The sequence below is a fragment of the Onychostoma macrolepis genome, chromosome 22, assembly GCF_012432095.1.
Source record: "Onychostoma macrolepis isolate SWU-2019 chromosome 22, ASM1243209v1, whole genome shotgun sequence".
Classification (NCBI taxonomy): domain Eukaryota; kingdom Metazoa; phylum Chordata; class Actinopteri; order Cypriniformes; family Cyprinidae; genus Onychostoma; species Onychostoma macrolepis.
In genome coordinates, this window is record NC_081176.1 from 33,865,634 (window position 1) to 33,882,054 (window position 16,421).

The window sequence follows — 16,421 nt, forward strand, 5'->3', positions numbered from 1 at the left end:
TCAAAAATTGACCAGAAATAGGTACTTTTTTTTTTGCATGTATTTGTTGCATGTACACACTTTTGACCAGCAGGTGTCACCAGCATGTGGGGTTTTGAGTTTGGTTCAGTTGATTCAAAGCTTCAAAAAGGTTGATTTCTTCTATCACTAGATAAAAGCAATGTTTTGATCTGGCAATTTGATGGACTGTAAAAACACACGTTGCATACAAAACATTTTGAACATCTGTGCAATTTAGATGCAAACATTCATTTAGAATCAGCATATGAATCTCAACAATGGCTACAATAAACAAAACTCCTCATGCTGCAGCACATTCTGGGTGCACCAATGAAAACTCATTCATTGCTCATGCACTGAAACATGAATAAATTATGCATCGGAATTGTCTTCGCATTTTCTTTTATTCTTACTATTTGCTTAAGTATTTTATTTATTTTTTTTGCTATTTTGTTGTGACTTTAGTGGCTTGTTTTGTGATGTTCAAAGATCTGTTTATCTGAATATTTTGTTCAATGTCACCCTTGTTGAGATTCATATGCCAATTCTTCACGACTGTGTGTGCCAATAATGTTTTTTTTTTTTTGTATATATATTTGTAAAATTGTTCACATTGTCAGTAATGTAATCTGAAGAAATAAAGGGCTACTATAGTCAATGTCAAATGTAACAATCAGTGAACCAAGCAACAACATGATGATTTTGTCAGTGTCAAGCAACCAACATCATTTGATCACATTTTCTTAATGGCTTATTTTTGCTATAATAATGTGCTTTGTAAACACAAAATTACAGCACTCAGAGAAAAACTAATGTTATAAATTCAAGGGTCAAGAGCCTAATTAAAGCAACCCCCACAAGGTCTGATGATGACTGCTAATTCACGATTTACCAGACTCACTTTGCTATGTCGTGCTATAAAATAATTACAAACTCTTTTCAAGTTATATTAATGCTATAGTGCAATATAGCGTAATGTGTCATGTTCATAAATAACCAATAAAGAAGTGAATTTACACACTGAAGATTGGCACATTGTTTTAATTTTACCAACATTTCTTTCATTAAGCTACTCCTGGATGAGACTCCCGGCCAGGCGAAAATTTTGTCCCAGACCGGCATTAAATTAATATTTGTAAATATTTGTGGCTTGAAACAGCTGAAAAATTTAAAGTGTACTGCAGCTCCCCAGCCAGCAAACTTATTTGGGGCCCATGCAGAGGCTTTTTGTTGTGGATGAGGCAGTGTTAGGAAGTCCAAGATATGGTTTCCGTCCGTAAGCCGGATTTTTGTGGAAACACAATTTCTAATTTGAAGATATTTCCAGAAATGATCTTTCCCCTTTAAATTATACTTCTGTACAAGATTATTATAAGACATAAATACACCCTGTTCATAAAAACGAATCTGTCACAGTACACAAACCATTCATATGCCATTTCTTCCAATATTTGGGTGATTTCCCAATACAAATAACAGAATTATACCATATCTCACGTTGTTTGTGATGTTACAACCGCCTCTCAGTTCTTAAACATACTCATACCCTTAAACATACCCCATGTCACATAACCTGCTTTTTGGAATACCCCCCTGCTCTCAGAAGGTTAGATTTGCTCAATCATATCTAATGAAGATGAATGCTGTACATTTGAAAATAAACATCACATAAGTATGAACGACAGCCAAACATTCTTTATTGCACAAAGCATAATATTACCCTTTGCAGTATTTATTACACTTTACATTAATTATTCAAAAGTCTCTACTCGGTGGGTTTAAAGCGTGGATCCTCACTGATGATCTGCTTGAGGAGTCCGTTTTGGATGTTGGACTGTGCAGGACACTCAGGGGCAGGGCTGTTAGGGAAGGGTTGGATGGTGGGTTCCTTTTGTCCTGGTATCTGGGGGTCAAGGCGGAACGGGGGGGAGGGCCGCTCTGCTCCTGCAGGTGGCTTGTCATTGAAGGATGGAAGGGTCATGGGCTCATCCATGGGATGAAGGACATTGACCTTGCCATTAGGACGCCTAAATGTGGTTTGATTCTCATGATGGTGGTGGTGGTGGTGGTGGTGCTCGTGCTCATGGAGGTGTCTGTGTTTGTGCTCGTGGTCCAGGACCAGCTCATGGTCATGTTCATGGGTCTCACCCTTTTTGTGACCATACTGGTGGTGATGGTGCTCCCACTCGTCCTGACCATGCTCATGGGCTTTGGTGTGATGGGCGTGAGCGTGGTCATGATCGTGAGAGTGGGTGTGTCCGTGGACTTTGCCATGCTCATGTGTGTGGTTGAGGCCTGAGGTGTGTTCATGGTCATGTTTGTGTGCATGGGGTTTGGTGTGGTCGTGGTCATGGTCGTGTCCAGTAGATGAGTCAGTTGTGTTGCTATGGCTGTGGTCCAGTTCACCTCCAATCAAATGTTTTTTCTTCTCCTCTTCAGCAACCTAAAAACAACAATGAATTACAATCAAAATAAGAATATGCTAGAAAGTATGAAAGAATAACTTTGTATTTTTACAATGTCTGTAGTATATGTAAATAAGCAACATTTATTCTTTCTTCGTGTTACCTGCACCAAGACATGCTCATTTATTTGTCAGCAAAGGTTCTCCGGATGACTTTTGACAGCTTTAGAGCTTTTGTGAAAACTATAGATCATACATCCACATTTTTGTATGCCTAAAATGTATGCCTTGTACATAATAGGACACATGCTTATTCCATGTTTTTGGGTTTATGTATATGCTTAACTGTTTTTGGGTTTATGTATATGCTTTATTTTTTAAGATTAACTTTTTTTCCCAAAGCATTGTTAGATGCCAGTGTTTCCTGTCAGCAAACAACAATGATTTAATTTCAAAAGCGGTATCATAACTATTTATTTTTATGAGTTTAAAACTAGTATTTAAAGTATTATCTCAAAGTAAAAAGATGTGCTAAAGTCTGATTTTATAGTGGCTGTGCTTTAAATTAAATTATTATAATCTTAATTAAAGTGAAGAAGGGTTTCGAAATTCTGACAGTAATCAGTGTTGAGGACTACTGTAAGGTTAACCCTGCCTGCTTTAAATGTTTGAAAATGAGTCATCAAAAAGTAATCAAATGTATTGTTACATTTCTTTAATAAAGTCATTTAAACAGTTACACTTATTACACTTATTACACTTATTAACTTATTACATTTTAAACAAGGTAACTTGGTAATCTGTAACCTATTACATTTACAGCACCAATATATAGGGTACAACAGGGCTAAAGGCCCACCTTAAGAAAAAATGTGCTATTCACTGCGCCTAAAATTTATAATTGCATAAAATTTATAATTGTATAAAACATATATACATTGTATTGAACATTAATGGAGCAACAGATTTTGTGTGAAAATAAATCATTCAAGTTGTTTATTTTGTTTAAAAATCTTATAAATGTATGAGGTAAAGGCACACGGTATTTATACAAATACTTCAGCTAAAATAATGGGTTTTTTTTAAATAATGTCTAAGTTAATACTTGTTCAAGACAATCACTTTAGCAAAGTTTGTACTATTTTCTGCTTATTTTGAAAAATAAAATAATGAATTTTTGTTCAATAAATATTCTGTCATTAAAATATGTTAATATAAAAAAAATATTTTAAAATACAGAAACAAAATCATTTTAATAAGTAAAGATTCTGAAAGTATTGAAGGAGATCCAATAATAATTGAATATATATTTACAGCAGTAACAACAAATGATATTTTATTGTATGATATGATTAATATCATGTTTTTAAATATGATGGTTTCATTCTAATCATGGTGATTATCTCTAATATGGACACCCAACATAATATATGATATTTACCATCTTAATCTAACCATGTCATGTCAACAAATGGAAGAGTCAGCCATCTATTAATTATCATGTTAATAACTGTGCGCCTTTAGCCCCAACAGCAGAGGCGCATTTTACCCCAAATACCATATTTTTACATATTCTTTCTTATTTAAAAACTGTTGCATTAATTATCTTAAACAAAACTGAAAATCATAAAGAAGATTTTTGTCTCAAAATATATGCATTAATTTTAGCGATTTTCATTTGCTAATTAAATCTACAACATTTTAAAAAACATCAAATATTAGATCAAGTAAGCACAGAATCAACTCTGCACTGCTGCGCGCGATCACGTCAAAGATCAGATAAATACAAGCGAATATTTTGGAAAGTGCTAAACCATGTTTTTGTGCCATCTAGTGGTTTAGATGAAAATAATATCAAAGGCGCCTTTAGCCCCGTTGTACCCTACTGCTTTCTACTGCATTGACAGCCAGGGTTTATTAAGACTTGACAGTGGTGGACTAGCCCTTTAAGAAAAATGATGCGTTTTGATCACAAACACACTCAGTGCTGCTGGAAATGGGTGATCTTACCTCTGGTTCAAAGATTTCACACTGGACACTGAGGTTCTCCTCACCGGTGGCTGTGACAGAGTGAGAGACTTTGCAGAATCCTTTGTGCTAAACGGTGAAAGATCAGTAATATATGCATTACACATTCCTTTTTATTGGACAAACACAACATATGATGACTATCTGTATACATCTCCTACAGAAGTGTCTTGTCACTTACCGCAAACTCACATGCCATGACCTCACATTTAGAGACATCGGCTATATTGGTTTTGGTAGAGCAGACCGTCTCTTGCATGGTGAACTCCACACTGTAGAATCTTCCAAAGTGAAGCTACCAAGATGATCATATCCAGTGATGAAGTTCTACAAAATAGTGTTCTTCCTCATTCTTTTTCATGCTTATTTATTTACTTACCTGAGAGAAAACTCTTGTAATCTTCAGTGGAACAAAGTAGTTTGCCAAGCCACTCTCATTGTTGTATTTCTCCATGCCCATTTTCACTGTCCTCAAGGCTGCTTCATGATCCACGGGGAGCTTTACAGGGCAATCTGGGCACCGTTCTCTGATTTTGGAGGCAGGCACTGCCAAGGGGGAGCGTATGATAAAATAGCACGTGTAAGCATTTGATGATTAAAAAAAACAAAACAAAAAAAGCACGCTGGCTAGTGCTTGGTTATTACCTGGTCTCACGGTACAGCTATACCTGTACAGACGGGCCACTCTGTGAACTCTGTTCATGTACATAACGGCTTTGCATTGTCCATAGACCTGTTGATTGAAAAGGCTGTTAAAATGGAGAACAAACATCATTAACAAGTTATTTTATGGTTTTTAAGAATTAGCAAAACCATACCGGGTACCCTTCAGGGTTTCGGATTTCACAATTTCTCCAGTTTTTTTTGCTGATGACATGACAATTGGTCTCCAAAACATCAAATGTGAGATAGAAGACAGTCCCTGTCTCTCCCTAAAAGAGAGAGAAAGTTTCATAAACATTTCTATGCGAAGGTATTGCATCCCTATAGAAAGACACCAGATTAAAATATAATTTAACCAAAAAATTTCAGTTGATCCAGAATTTTATTTGATTCTTAAATGATTGCTTTGTACTAATTGGTTCCCTAGAAACAAATCTGAGATTGAATGACTATTAAATTAATTTAAATTATTACTCTCTTAATAGTGAATGTTAATTTAGATTGTAAAATTATCCATAAGATCATGAGAACCTGAAAATGACTCACGTGCTTCGTGTAATGGACATTGCTGAGATGATCAAGGCTGAAAACGTAGCCCTCCGTGCGGTCCAGATTGATTTGGTTCATAGTTTCAGCAGCAGCACCATTAGCTACTGCATCTTGGCAAGATCCAGGGATCATAACATCCACAGGGTCCCCATGGACGCACAGGAAGGCCATCATCAATACCACACACTGCTTCATGGTGGAGCTGCAGTCTTTCTCCCAGACACAGCAACAAAATCTAGATGGTCCATGGAAGCTTATATACACGTCATATAAACCCTTCAGTCTTCTCCTGATAGGTTACTGACACATGATTCAATTTCAGTCAGCATCACAGCCCCCATACACTCACTCTTATCAGTGGGCTCCATAATGACTGTGATCATATGGATGATTGATTAAAGGAGAGGGCAGTTTGCAACATGCTGTAGTCCTGTATGGCTTACTGTTGGATGCCGAGTTCAAATACCTCCAGAGTTTGTGAACTGCTGCTGTAACCTAATCAGTTCAAATGAGGATTGTGTAACACTTCACTTGTTGCAACATGAGGTTTTATCTTGCTGCACTGAATTTTTAGAGGGTCTTTCTCAGGAAACAATGCCATTTGTGTGTTGTGCATGTTCCCAATGATTGACTACTGATTTAATTAACAGGATACTAAACTTTACATCATTTGACTCTGTTTAGTGTGTGTGTGTGTGTGTGTGTGTGTGTGTATATATATATATATATATATGCAATTTCCCAAATGTTCACCACTACATGTGAATAAGTTTTAAAATACAAACTAATTCCTCTCTAATTTTGTCTTGATTAAAATAAAATAAAATATTAAAATAAAAATTAGAAATATAAGCTACTACTAAAAATTATACCATTTCAATGTCTGTGTATTTTTACTTATTTCTTACCCTCTGAATGCAAAACTTAAATAAATTATACAATTGTACAATATTCTATTATATTTTGTTGTATATTGTACTTATGACTGGTTTAAATAAGATCATACTTTGGGGCAAGGTTAAGGTTTAGTAGTCATGAATAACTGTTTGTATTTTAGGGCACTGTTTTCTAAGAATGAACCCTGAAACCTTATCTTCTGATACAATTGTTTTTATTTTATTTATTTTTTTTTGATAAACTAATTTTCTTCTAATACAATATGTTATTAAACTATCCAGAGAAGTCTTGTGTTGATGATTTAATTGTTCTTAAGACTGTGTCTCAGTTTGTAACTAAAAAAAAAAAGGTGAAGATCACTACATTTAATTGTATTCATCATGTATATTGATTTCTAAATGTTGCACGTTCTTTTTAAACTCTTCCATGTAAACATACCATTATGTCACAGTGATCTCTGGACTGTGCTACTTGGAGCTGTAAAGTAAATATCATGTTGTTGTAGAGATGTTGTGAACACAATATTTTGTATGATTAAAAGGGCCATATTATATGATATATTATCCGCATGTAATGCTAAGAAAGTTTTAAAAAATGAAGTTTTTTTGTTGCTGTGCCTTTAAGAAACTTCCTCTTCACATGAGTTGCACAAACTTGTGCTGTATATTATACAGTATATTAATACTGTATAATATAAAAAGTTTGTTTTCTATATAGGTATTAACTGAACAGCCTAAATAACAGCCTGCTTACAAAGTGTACATTACATTGTGTCAGTCCACAGTGAAATATGCTGAACAAACTGGTAAAATCAGACTGAAAATATCAGAGAAACTTCAGCCACTTATTTCAAATGTTTGAGATTCTTCAGAAACATGTGCAAAGAAAGGGATTTCACAGCCAGGAGAAGTATAATGTTTATGACTCTTAATTCTTAAAGCTGCAGTCCGTAAGATTTGCCTCTTTGTCATCTCTGTTTGAAACCTGCAATTGCAGTTATTTGCTGAATTATTTTCTTTACGTGGGTTGTGCCTCAACGCGGATGAATCGAATGTTTTGATGTGTGGCTGTCAGTCACCACACCGGTGTGGATACTTATGCTTAGGAATCACAGATTCTACGTTTTGGAAGTTTGACCCAAATAAGAATTTTCTCCGGATATTGTAATTTTTCTCCGGATATAAGTAACAAGTCTGCCCCTTTTGTTTGTTAAAAAACATTACAATAAATCGCGCTACCAATGGTGATTAAATCTAATGATCGCTTAGCCAGAGGTGTAAAATACTTGAGTAATTTTACTTGATTACTTTACTTAAGTATTATTTTGGGGGATTTTTACTTTATTCAAGTACAACTTAAACTGACTACTTGTACTTTTACTTGATTACATTTCTGAAGAAAAAACAGTGCTTTTCACTCCTTACAATTTTATTTCAACTTAAAAAGTACATTATATTTTTATTTTATCTTATGCACATTAAATATGGGAAACGGAACCTCAAACATGTGTTCTTGACGTGAGAACCAATGATCATTGTTTTCACGCATCAAACACACAGTTCTGATTCAGTTATGACTTTCATCAGGTAAATGTCTGGTTTCAAAAGTTCACCATCAAATCTGAGGAAGCATGTTGAGGTAGCAAAGTTTCCCCCAAAAAGTGTATTCATTATTCTTCGTTTTGATAGAGCCATTAGCTGTGTATATTGAATGCACAAGACTGAGTGCAAATAAAATCAGTGATGAAAATTTAAATATAATTAATATTTTTTTAATTAAATGTTACAAATCTCCAAAAAAGTGTTTAAATGAACATGGTATGTTTACTTAATTGTAATTCATGTTGTGATGTTCTTACCAGGTAGTGGATAAGTTGTTTTAATAATATGTCATTATATGACGCATTGAGTAGGAATTTGGACTCTCAATTAATATTTTTGAATCTTAATAATTACATGATTTGCTCATTAATTCATATAATTAGTCGCAAATAATTATGTAGCAATATTTGCTGAGAAAATTAAGTGATAGTTCACCCAAAAATTAAGATTCTCATGTCGTCCCAGATGTTTATGACTTTCTTTCTTCAGATGAACACAAGTAAAGATTATTAGTCCGTATAATGCAAGGGGACAGATAATGCTGCACTAGATATATGTTTGACCTGTGCCACTGCATTTTGTTTCGTTTTCTCCCTTTAACCAAACTTCTGTATGTCTGCCAGAAAAAAAAAAAGTACTTCTACTTTTTTAATACTTGAGTATAATTTAAAGTTGTACTTTTTTACTTTTACTCAAGTATGTTTTTTGCCAGATACTTGTACTTTTAATTGAGTAAAATTTTCACTGAGTATTTTTACTTTCACTTGAGTAAAATTTCTGAGTACTGAGTAATTATTATTATTGTTATACTTTGTTCTCAAATTGTTAATGTTAACAACATCAGCATTGCGTGACTATGTGTCTGTAGTGTGTATTAGCGTGTAGATTTCAATTTCTGTACAGTCTAATCTCTAATTGTCATACCATTTTAATTTCATATAAAGAAATTCTTAACCCAAAAAGCTAATTATTCTTCCTTAGAACTGGTTCTCTTTAAAATACAAATCTTGTGTAATCCCACGTACATGTAAAACTGGAATAATGTAATTTCAGTCACATGTGTTTCATAAGCACTTAATCCTTTCTGGATTAAATCCGCCATCAAAACAATAAATGTAATTATTCCAGCTGCTGTGAGAAAAGGCTTTTTGGTTAATTTTTAACCAAAATAAGTTACGGACTGCAGCTTTAATTCTAAACTCTTAATTATTTTGGTGTTAAGAGTAATAGCATTTGCTGCTTTCTCATTGTGACAGAAAACATAGCTGATCGTGTGTTGATGCATTCATCACCACAGCACATGGTCTCTATGGACTAAAGAGAGAAGTTAAAGTATGTTTTCTTAGTCGTCAGACAATCTTATCTCAAATAATCAAGGAGAATTGGATTGCTCATGCCTTATGGTTAGAGAGCCGGACTTGTAACCCGAAGGTCACAGGCTGGAGTCTCAGTACTGGCAGGAAATGTAGGTGGGGGGAGTGAATGAACAGCGCTCTCTTCCACCCTCATTTCCCACAACTGAGGCATCGAAACCCCAATTGCTCCAACGGTGTCGCAGCAAAAATGGCTGCTCCAGGTGTGTGTCTATACACACATATTATAGTATTCAATACATACTGCCATGTGCGTGCATTTAGATGGGTTAAATGCAGAGCACAAATTCCGAGTATGGGACACCATACTTAGTCTACACATCACGTTTAGACTATCCTGACTTTAACTTACAGTTACATGTGATATGATTTTCTTGTCACAGCAGTTTTGTAATATTGCAACACCCAAAATGTCAGCTGTGTTTTGAGACCATTATCACTCATTAACCACACAGTCAAGAATATTTATTGGACTGAACATTCTGGAGACATTAACACTCTTATGTTGTTCAGTTTTGAATATTTGCTCTTTCAAACCCTGCAACATGGGATGGAATCTGAATGTTCCTCCATAGATTTTAGTGTTAGTTACTGAGAAGGAAGAGGAGGACGAGGACCTACAAAGTCTGGAGGGCCTCTGCAGACACGTGGTGGAGGGAAGGGACAGATTGGATAAATAGATGGGGGTATTTTTACAAAGCCATGGCATGGGAATGCATGGCGGCCCTCAGGCGCTGATTCTGGAACTCCTGAAGGGCCTTTTGGACAGAGGTGTGGATGTTCCGGCTGGCCCCTGTGATCATGTTTTTTGTCCTTGTGGTCATGGCCTGCGTGTTCTGGACGGCCCCTTTGGTCTGGTGTTTTGTCCTTGTGGCCATGGCCTGCGTGTTCTGGACGGCCCCTTTGGTCTGGTGTTTTGTCCTTGTGGTCATGGCCTGAGTGTTCTGGACGCCCCCTATGACCAGGAAATTTGTCCTTGTGGTCATGGCCTTCGTGTCCTGGGCGATGCGGGTGAACATGTCCTGGACGATGTCCTGGTGGGGGACCATGGTGTATACAGTCTCTTCTTGACTGAGCAGGGTGTTTCATTGGATGAGTTATGTTCTGGAAACAAATAGAGCAAAGGCATTTTATAGCTGGACATGATAAAATAACTGGGTCTTACTGGTCCAATTTAAGAGTGTGTTATTGAGATGTATACCTGAGCTTCATAAATCTCACATTCCACTTCTGGTTCCTCATCTCCGACCTTGGAGGACTTACAGAAGCCATACCGCTAGAGAAAGAGAGAGAGGTATTCAAAACTACATACTTAAAGGGTTGGTTCACCCAAAAATGAAAATAAGCCCATGATTTATTCATCCTCAAGCCATCCTAGGTGTATATGACTTTCTTCTTTCAGACGAATCCAATCGGAGTTATATTAAAAAATATCTTGGCTCTTCCAAGCTTTATAATGGCAGTGAATGTTTTTTTTTTCAACAATCCAAAAGAAGTCCAATAAAGCGCATCCATCCATAATAAAATGTGCCTCACGCGGCTCCAGGGGGTGAATAAAGTCCTACGTCATCCACAGGAATGGCTTGCGCGTATGACAGTTAGCGGAAGTTAAAGAAAATTGTTTATAATGTTTCAAATATGGATATTTTTCTTACAAAAACACATCGATTCGCTACAGGAGGCCTTTATTCACCCCCCAGAGCTGTGTGAGGCACTTTTTTTATTGATGGATGCACTTTATTGGACTTCTTTTGGACTGTTGACAAAAACACCCATTCACTGCCATTATAAAGCTTGGAAGAGCCAGGACAATTTTTAATATAACTCCAACTGGATTCGCCTGAAAGTTCGTCTAAAATGAATCATATTTTTTAGGAATAAAGTGTTATTTAAATCAGGCAAATGTTGTGTAAAAGCCTTCAGAATATAGATAAAATAAAACTGTAAAGTGTGGTGTCTGTAAGTGCTACTGAAGTGGAGAACAAACTCACAGCCTTTAAAGATGTATTGAAATTGAAATCTTCAGACACAAATAGATAAAGTGTAAAAAAAAACTAAAAAAAAACTAAACATAATCTGTATTTTTGTATGTTTTCTTTACACTAGTCTCACATTAGACATGTTATGGAAGCCATATATAGCCCAAAATTTTCAAATTGACCAGTGCCAGAAAAAAATATTATTTTGCCTGTAGCATCTTGCCTTAAAGGAATAGTTTACCCAAAATATTGTCATAATTTACTCACCCTCATGTCATTCCAAACTATGAGTTTCTTTCTTATGTTGAACACAAAAGAAGATATTTTGAAGAATGCTGGTAACCAAACAGTTGATGGTCCCCATTGACTTCCACAGAAGGGAAAGAAATAGTATGGAAGTCAATCCCAGCTAGAAATGTTTCATGTTCTGGGAATGTTTTCGGTGGCAAGTTTTTTTTAGTTCCCAGAATGTTCTCTTAAAAGCTAGGATAACATTCTCTAAAAACATTCTACAAATGTTTATTGATAACATTATTAGAACATTGTCCTCTAACATTCTAATTAATCCTAGCTTTTAAGAGAACATTCTGGGAACTAAAATAAAACTTACAGCTGAAAACATTCACAGAACATAGCATAACGTTCTAAGATCATTCTTAGAACAAACCATTCCTAGCTGGGGCATCAACTGTTTACCAGCATTCTTCAAAATATCTTCTTTTGTGTTCAACATAAGAAAGAAACTCATAAAGGTTTGAAACGACATGAGGGTGAGCAAATGATGACAAAATTTTCATTTTTCAGTGAAATATCCCTTTAATTACAATAATTAAAGAAATTAGTTATAAAGTAATGAACTTCTTGTGCACTTACAGCCTTATCCTCACATAAAGCCTTGCATGATTCTTCAGTCTGGGGTGCCTCCTTGTTTGTACAGTTCGTCTCCATAATGGCAAACTGAGCAAAGAAGCTCTGACCCAAAAACATCCACTAAGAAAACAGACAAATATTCTGTTAACATGTAAACCACTTACAAACAAAGAGTATAATGACCGTATTAAAAAAGTTGTCTGTTTATGTCACAGTAATGTCTGATACAACAGAATTGCTGTGTGAGGCCAGAAACATCTACTCAAGATGCGATATAAATTCTTGCACTTTGGTGGCTGTAGAGTTAAGCATCTATTGGTTTAGTTTTTGCGGTGTGTTGAGATGGAAAATAACACTATTGTCTTCTGTAGAGGAGCTTTGAAACAATCTCTTATTGTACAAAGTGCTATTTAAATAAATGTGATTTTACTTGACTTGTTCCACTCCTTGGCACTAGTCGGACCCACCGGTGGGAGAGATCACTCTGAGTGTTGTTCAGCTTATTAAAATGGTGCATAAAAAGAATGACGAAAGCAAGTGAACAACTAAATCAAGAGCATAAACACAGAAGACTATTCTCATTTTTTTTCATCTTCGTCTGTGATCATTTTTATCAAATACATCTGTGGTGAGCGAGGTTGGTGTGAAAATGGTAAGCAAGCAAAGCCCTAGCTCTTCTGGTTCCCCTTATTGAATGACAAATACAGGCTACCACCACCTGCTGGTTTGGAGAGTTATTTTCTCTAATCTTCTCTCAGGCACAGAACATACAGGTGCATCTCAATAAATTAAAATGTTGTGGAAAAGTTCATTTATTTCAGTAATTCAACTCAAATTGTGAAACTCGTGTATTAAATAAATTCAACGCACACAGACTGAAGTAGTTTAAGTCTTTGGTTCTTTTAATTGTGATGATTTTAGCTCACATTTAACAAAAACCCACCAATTCACTATCTCAACAAATTAGAATATGGTGACATGCCAATCAGCTAATCAACTCAAAATACATGCAAAGGTTTCCTGAGCCTTCAAAATGGTCTCTCAGTTTGGTTCACTAGGCTACACAATCATGGGGAAGACTGCTGATCTGACAGCTGTCCAGAAGACAATCATTGACACCCTTCACAAGGAGGGTAAGCCACAAACATTCATTGCCAAATAAGCTGGCTGTTCACAGAGTGCTGTATCCAAGCATGTTAACAGAAAGTTGAGTGGATGGAAAAAGTGTGGAAGAAAAAGATGCACAACCAACCGAGAGAACCGCAGCCTTATGAGGATTGTCAAGCAAAATCCAGTGTGAAGTTTCCACAGTCTGTGATGATTTGGGGTGCAATGTCATCTGCTGGTGTTGGTCCATTGAGTTTTTTGAAAACCAAAGTCACTGCACCCGTTTACCAAGAAATTTCAGAGCACTTCATGCTTCCTTCTGCTGACCAGCTTTTTAAAGATGCTGATTTCATTTTCCAGCAGGATTTGGCACCTGCCCACACTGCCAAAAGCACCAAAAGTTGGTTAAATGACCATGGTGTTGGTGTGCTTGACTGGCCAGCAAACTCACCAGACCTGAACAACCTGATCTCACAGAATTCCGTGTAATGTTCACGGACTTAATTAACCCAGAATCTGTGGTGGCATCACGGAATCGCCGAAAATTCCGTGATGGGCTCACAGAATGCATCAGCCGTGGTCCATGCACGGATTCATTGGTTCAACACCAGCGCTGCATCGGACCACGTAAAAAGAGTGACTCCGATGCAGTTATACTTTCACTGGAGTACCTGACCCCACCCCTACCCTAAACCTACCCAGTTCTGAACAATAATGATGACGATAAATGTCCCAGTATCGCGTCGGCACATTGATGCTAAGGGTTTCCGTGCGTGGAGGACGGCTGATGCCCGTCACTGACTTACATTGGTATCACTTCTGTGAGCGGAACGGAACGGAATTTTTTCTGTGAGCCCATCACGGAATTTTCGGCGATTCCGTGATGTCACCACAGATTCTGAGGTTAATTAAATCCGTGAACATTACACGGAACTCTGTGAGATCATGTTGACCTGAACCCCAGAGAGAATCTATGGGGTATTGTCAAGAGGAAAATGAGAAACAAGAGACCAAAAAATGCAGATGAGCTGAAGGCCACTGTCAAAGAAACCTGGGCTTCCAGACCACCTCAGCAGTGCCACAAACTGATCGCCTCCATGCCACGCCGAATTGAGGCAGTAATTAAAGCAAAAGGAGCCCCTACCAAGTATTGAGTACATATACTGTAAATGAACATACTTTCCAGAAGGCCAACAATTCACTAAAAAAAATTTTTTTATTGGTCTTATGAAGTATTCTAATTTGTTGAGATAGTGAATTGGTGGGTTTTTGTTAAATGTGAGCCAAAATCATCACAATTAAAAGAACCAAAGACTTAAACTACTTCAGTCTGTGTGCATTGAATTTATTTAATACATGAGTTTCACAATTTGAGTTGAATTACTGAAATAAATGAACTTTTCCACGATATTCTAATTTATTGAGATGCACCTGTACAAGCTAGTTGTCAGTAGTCTTCGCGGTGAGTTCAAGCTCAACTTTTACTTTTTGGCTCAGACACAGATGTCTTGAGGCAACAACACAGCAGCTTTTGTCAGCACTAGTTTTTTGACATCAGTTTGTTGTGTCTGGGCCTTTACCTTTAGTTGTCTGAGTCAACAAATTCAGTATTCAAGTGGAACAACAAAATTCATTTGGAATTTCAGTTTGAAGCAGCTTCCCAAAGCGAACTTTCTGCAAAAGAACTACCAAACATATACACGTCACTATGATCAGATATTTTCTTAACTGCTGTTTTCTCAGAACTTCGCCATGAGCATATCAAGGCCTTAATGAGTTGCATTTTGACACAACTTTGGAATGAAATGGTGCATGTGTCGATAGAAGCATTTCCGCTCATGTAGTTGTGTTAAATATTCAAGTTTAAAACAAGTTTGAAAGACATCACCTGTGTGCTGATCCTTCCCACTTCCATCAGTTTATAGTAAGACTTGTGATTAGATTCTTTGTTGAATTTCTGCAGGGCAGTTTTCACACTCTCCAGACCATTCGGGTCATGCAAGGGCAGTAGACTGGGGCAATCAGGGCATTTTGTCACAAGTACTTCATGTGAAGCTGGGACAAAATACAGGAGCAATATACAATCATGATGTAACTTATAGGAGATGCATTACCTTTTCTGTACTCTTTGACAAAGTGACCTTAAACATTACTATGGGTTCTTTGAAAGGCTAGATATGTCAAGTTTCTAAAGAAAAAAAAATCATTCTATTGATTTGTTTACCTGGTTCGGTGTCACAGATGTAGCGCTTCACGGCTGCTTTTCCCTCAAAACTGGAGATGGTCACATTACATTTTGCTGTCACTTTCTTTAAAGGAGACATTAAAAGGTTGTTAAATAGATGCACAACTTACAAAAGTCACTCTATTCAGTGTGAAAAAGGCAGTATTTCTCAAATTAGGGTTTGGAAGATTTGTGATGTTCAGCTCACCGTCTCTGTCTCCTTTCTAGTGTCACACTGATCTAAAGGTTTGGGATTCACAATGTGGCATTCAGTTTCCTCTAGAGTTATTCTCAAGACGACCTCACAAGGAGCAGTCTGCACAAAAACAAGACAATTTGTAACATTTGCATATCATATTTTTTTTTCTTTTACTTTTTTTTTCTTTAAATTATCTTCTTTTTCTGTGGTTGTAATCACTCTTTTACACCTCACGTAGATATGAAAACATCCACAGGAAGACAGTGTCACAAACCTCACCTTCTCTTCTGCACTGCGACTGTCCCGTGAGACAAATTTGAATTTGTATCCATGGTGGTGATGGTCATTTATGAACCGCTCGGCTTCTAATGTAGCAATGTTGTCCTGATCTTCTTGGCACTTATATTGCACATCAGTTCCTGTCGGGAGGCTGGCTGCGTGTAGAGCCGAGATCAAAGCTGCTAATATCACCAGCTCTCTCATGCTGCACATGGACACAAATCTTCAACCAAGAAAAAGTCCTCCTC

General features: G+C 36.6%; 2 protein-coding genes across 2 annotated transcripts; both read right to left on the reverse strand.

Moving 5' to 3' along the window:
- Positions 1-1,688: 1,688 nt before the first annotated feature.
- Positions 1,689-6,025, reverse strand: fetub (fetuin B). Its single transcript, XM_058761286.1, has 7 exons — positions 5,642-6,025; positions 5,251-5,364; positions 5,078-5,165; positions 4,812-4,978; positions 4,614-4,727; positions 4,415-4,501; positions 1,689-2,443 (listed from the first exon to the last, which is right to left on the reverse strand). The coding sequence occupies exons 1-7, from the start codon at positions 5,837-5,839 to the stop codon at positions 1,766-1,768; spliced, it is 1,446 nt and encodes a 481-aa protein (XP_058617269.1). The 5' UTR covers positions 5,840-6,025; the 3' UTR covers positions 1,689-1,765.
- Positions 6,026-9,965: 3,940 nt separating this feature from the next.
- On the reverse strand, positions 9,966-16,421 carry LOC131529605 (antihemorrhagic factor cHLP-B-like). Its single transcript, XM_058759374.1, has 7 exons — positions 16,174-16,421; positions 15,904-16,011; positions 15,696-15,780; positions 15,360-15,526; positions 12,368-12,484; positions 10,717-10,791; positions 9,966-10,619 (listed from the first exon to the last, which is right to left on the reverse strand). Exons 1-7 carry the CDS (start codon positions 16,384-16,386, stop codon positions 10,104-10,106), a joined length of 1,281 nt encoding a protein of 426 aa, XP_058615357.1. The 5' UTR covers positions 16,387-16,421; the 3' UTR covers positions 9,966-10,103.

Coding starts and splice junctions, on each gene's coding strand:
- fetub (XM_058761286.1), bottom strand. CDS start 5,839: ATGAAGCAGTGTGTGGTATTGATGATGGCCTTCCTGTGCGTCCATGGG. Junction 5,166..5,250: donor GAAACCCTGAAGGGTACCCG/GTATGGTTTTGC, acceptor TTCAATCAACAG/GTCTATGGACAATGCAAAGC. Junction 4,728..4,811: donor TTACAAGAGTTTTCTCTCAG/GTAAGTAAATAA, acceptor TCATCTTGGTAG/CTTCACTTTGGAAGATTCTA.
- LOC131529605 (XM_058759374.1), bottom strand. CDS start 16,386: ATGTGCAGCATGAGAGAGCTGGTGATATTAGCAGCTTTGATCTCGGCT. Junction 15,781..15,903: donor CTAGAAAGGAGACAGAGACG/GTGAGCTGAACA, acceptor TCTCCTTTAAAG/AAAGTGACAGCAAAATGTAA. Junction 10,620..10,716: donor GTGAGATTTATGAAGCTCAG/GTATACATCTCA, acceptor ATTTGTTTCCAG/AACATAACTCATCCAATGAA.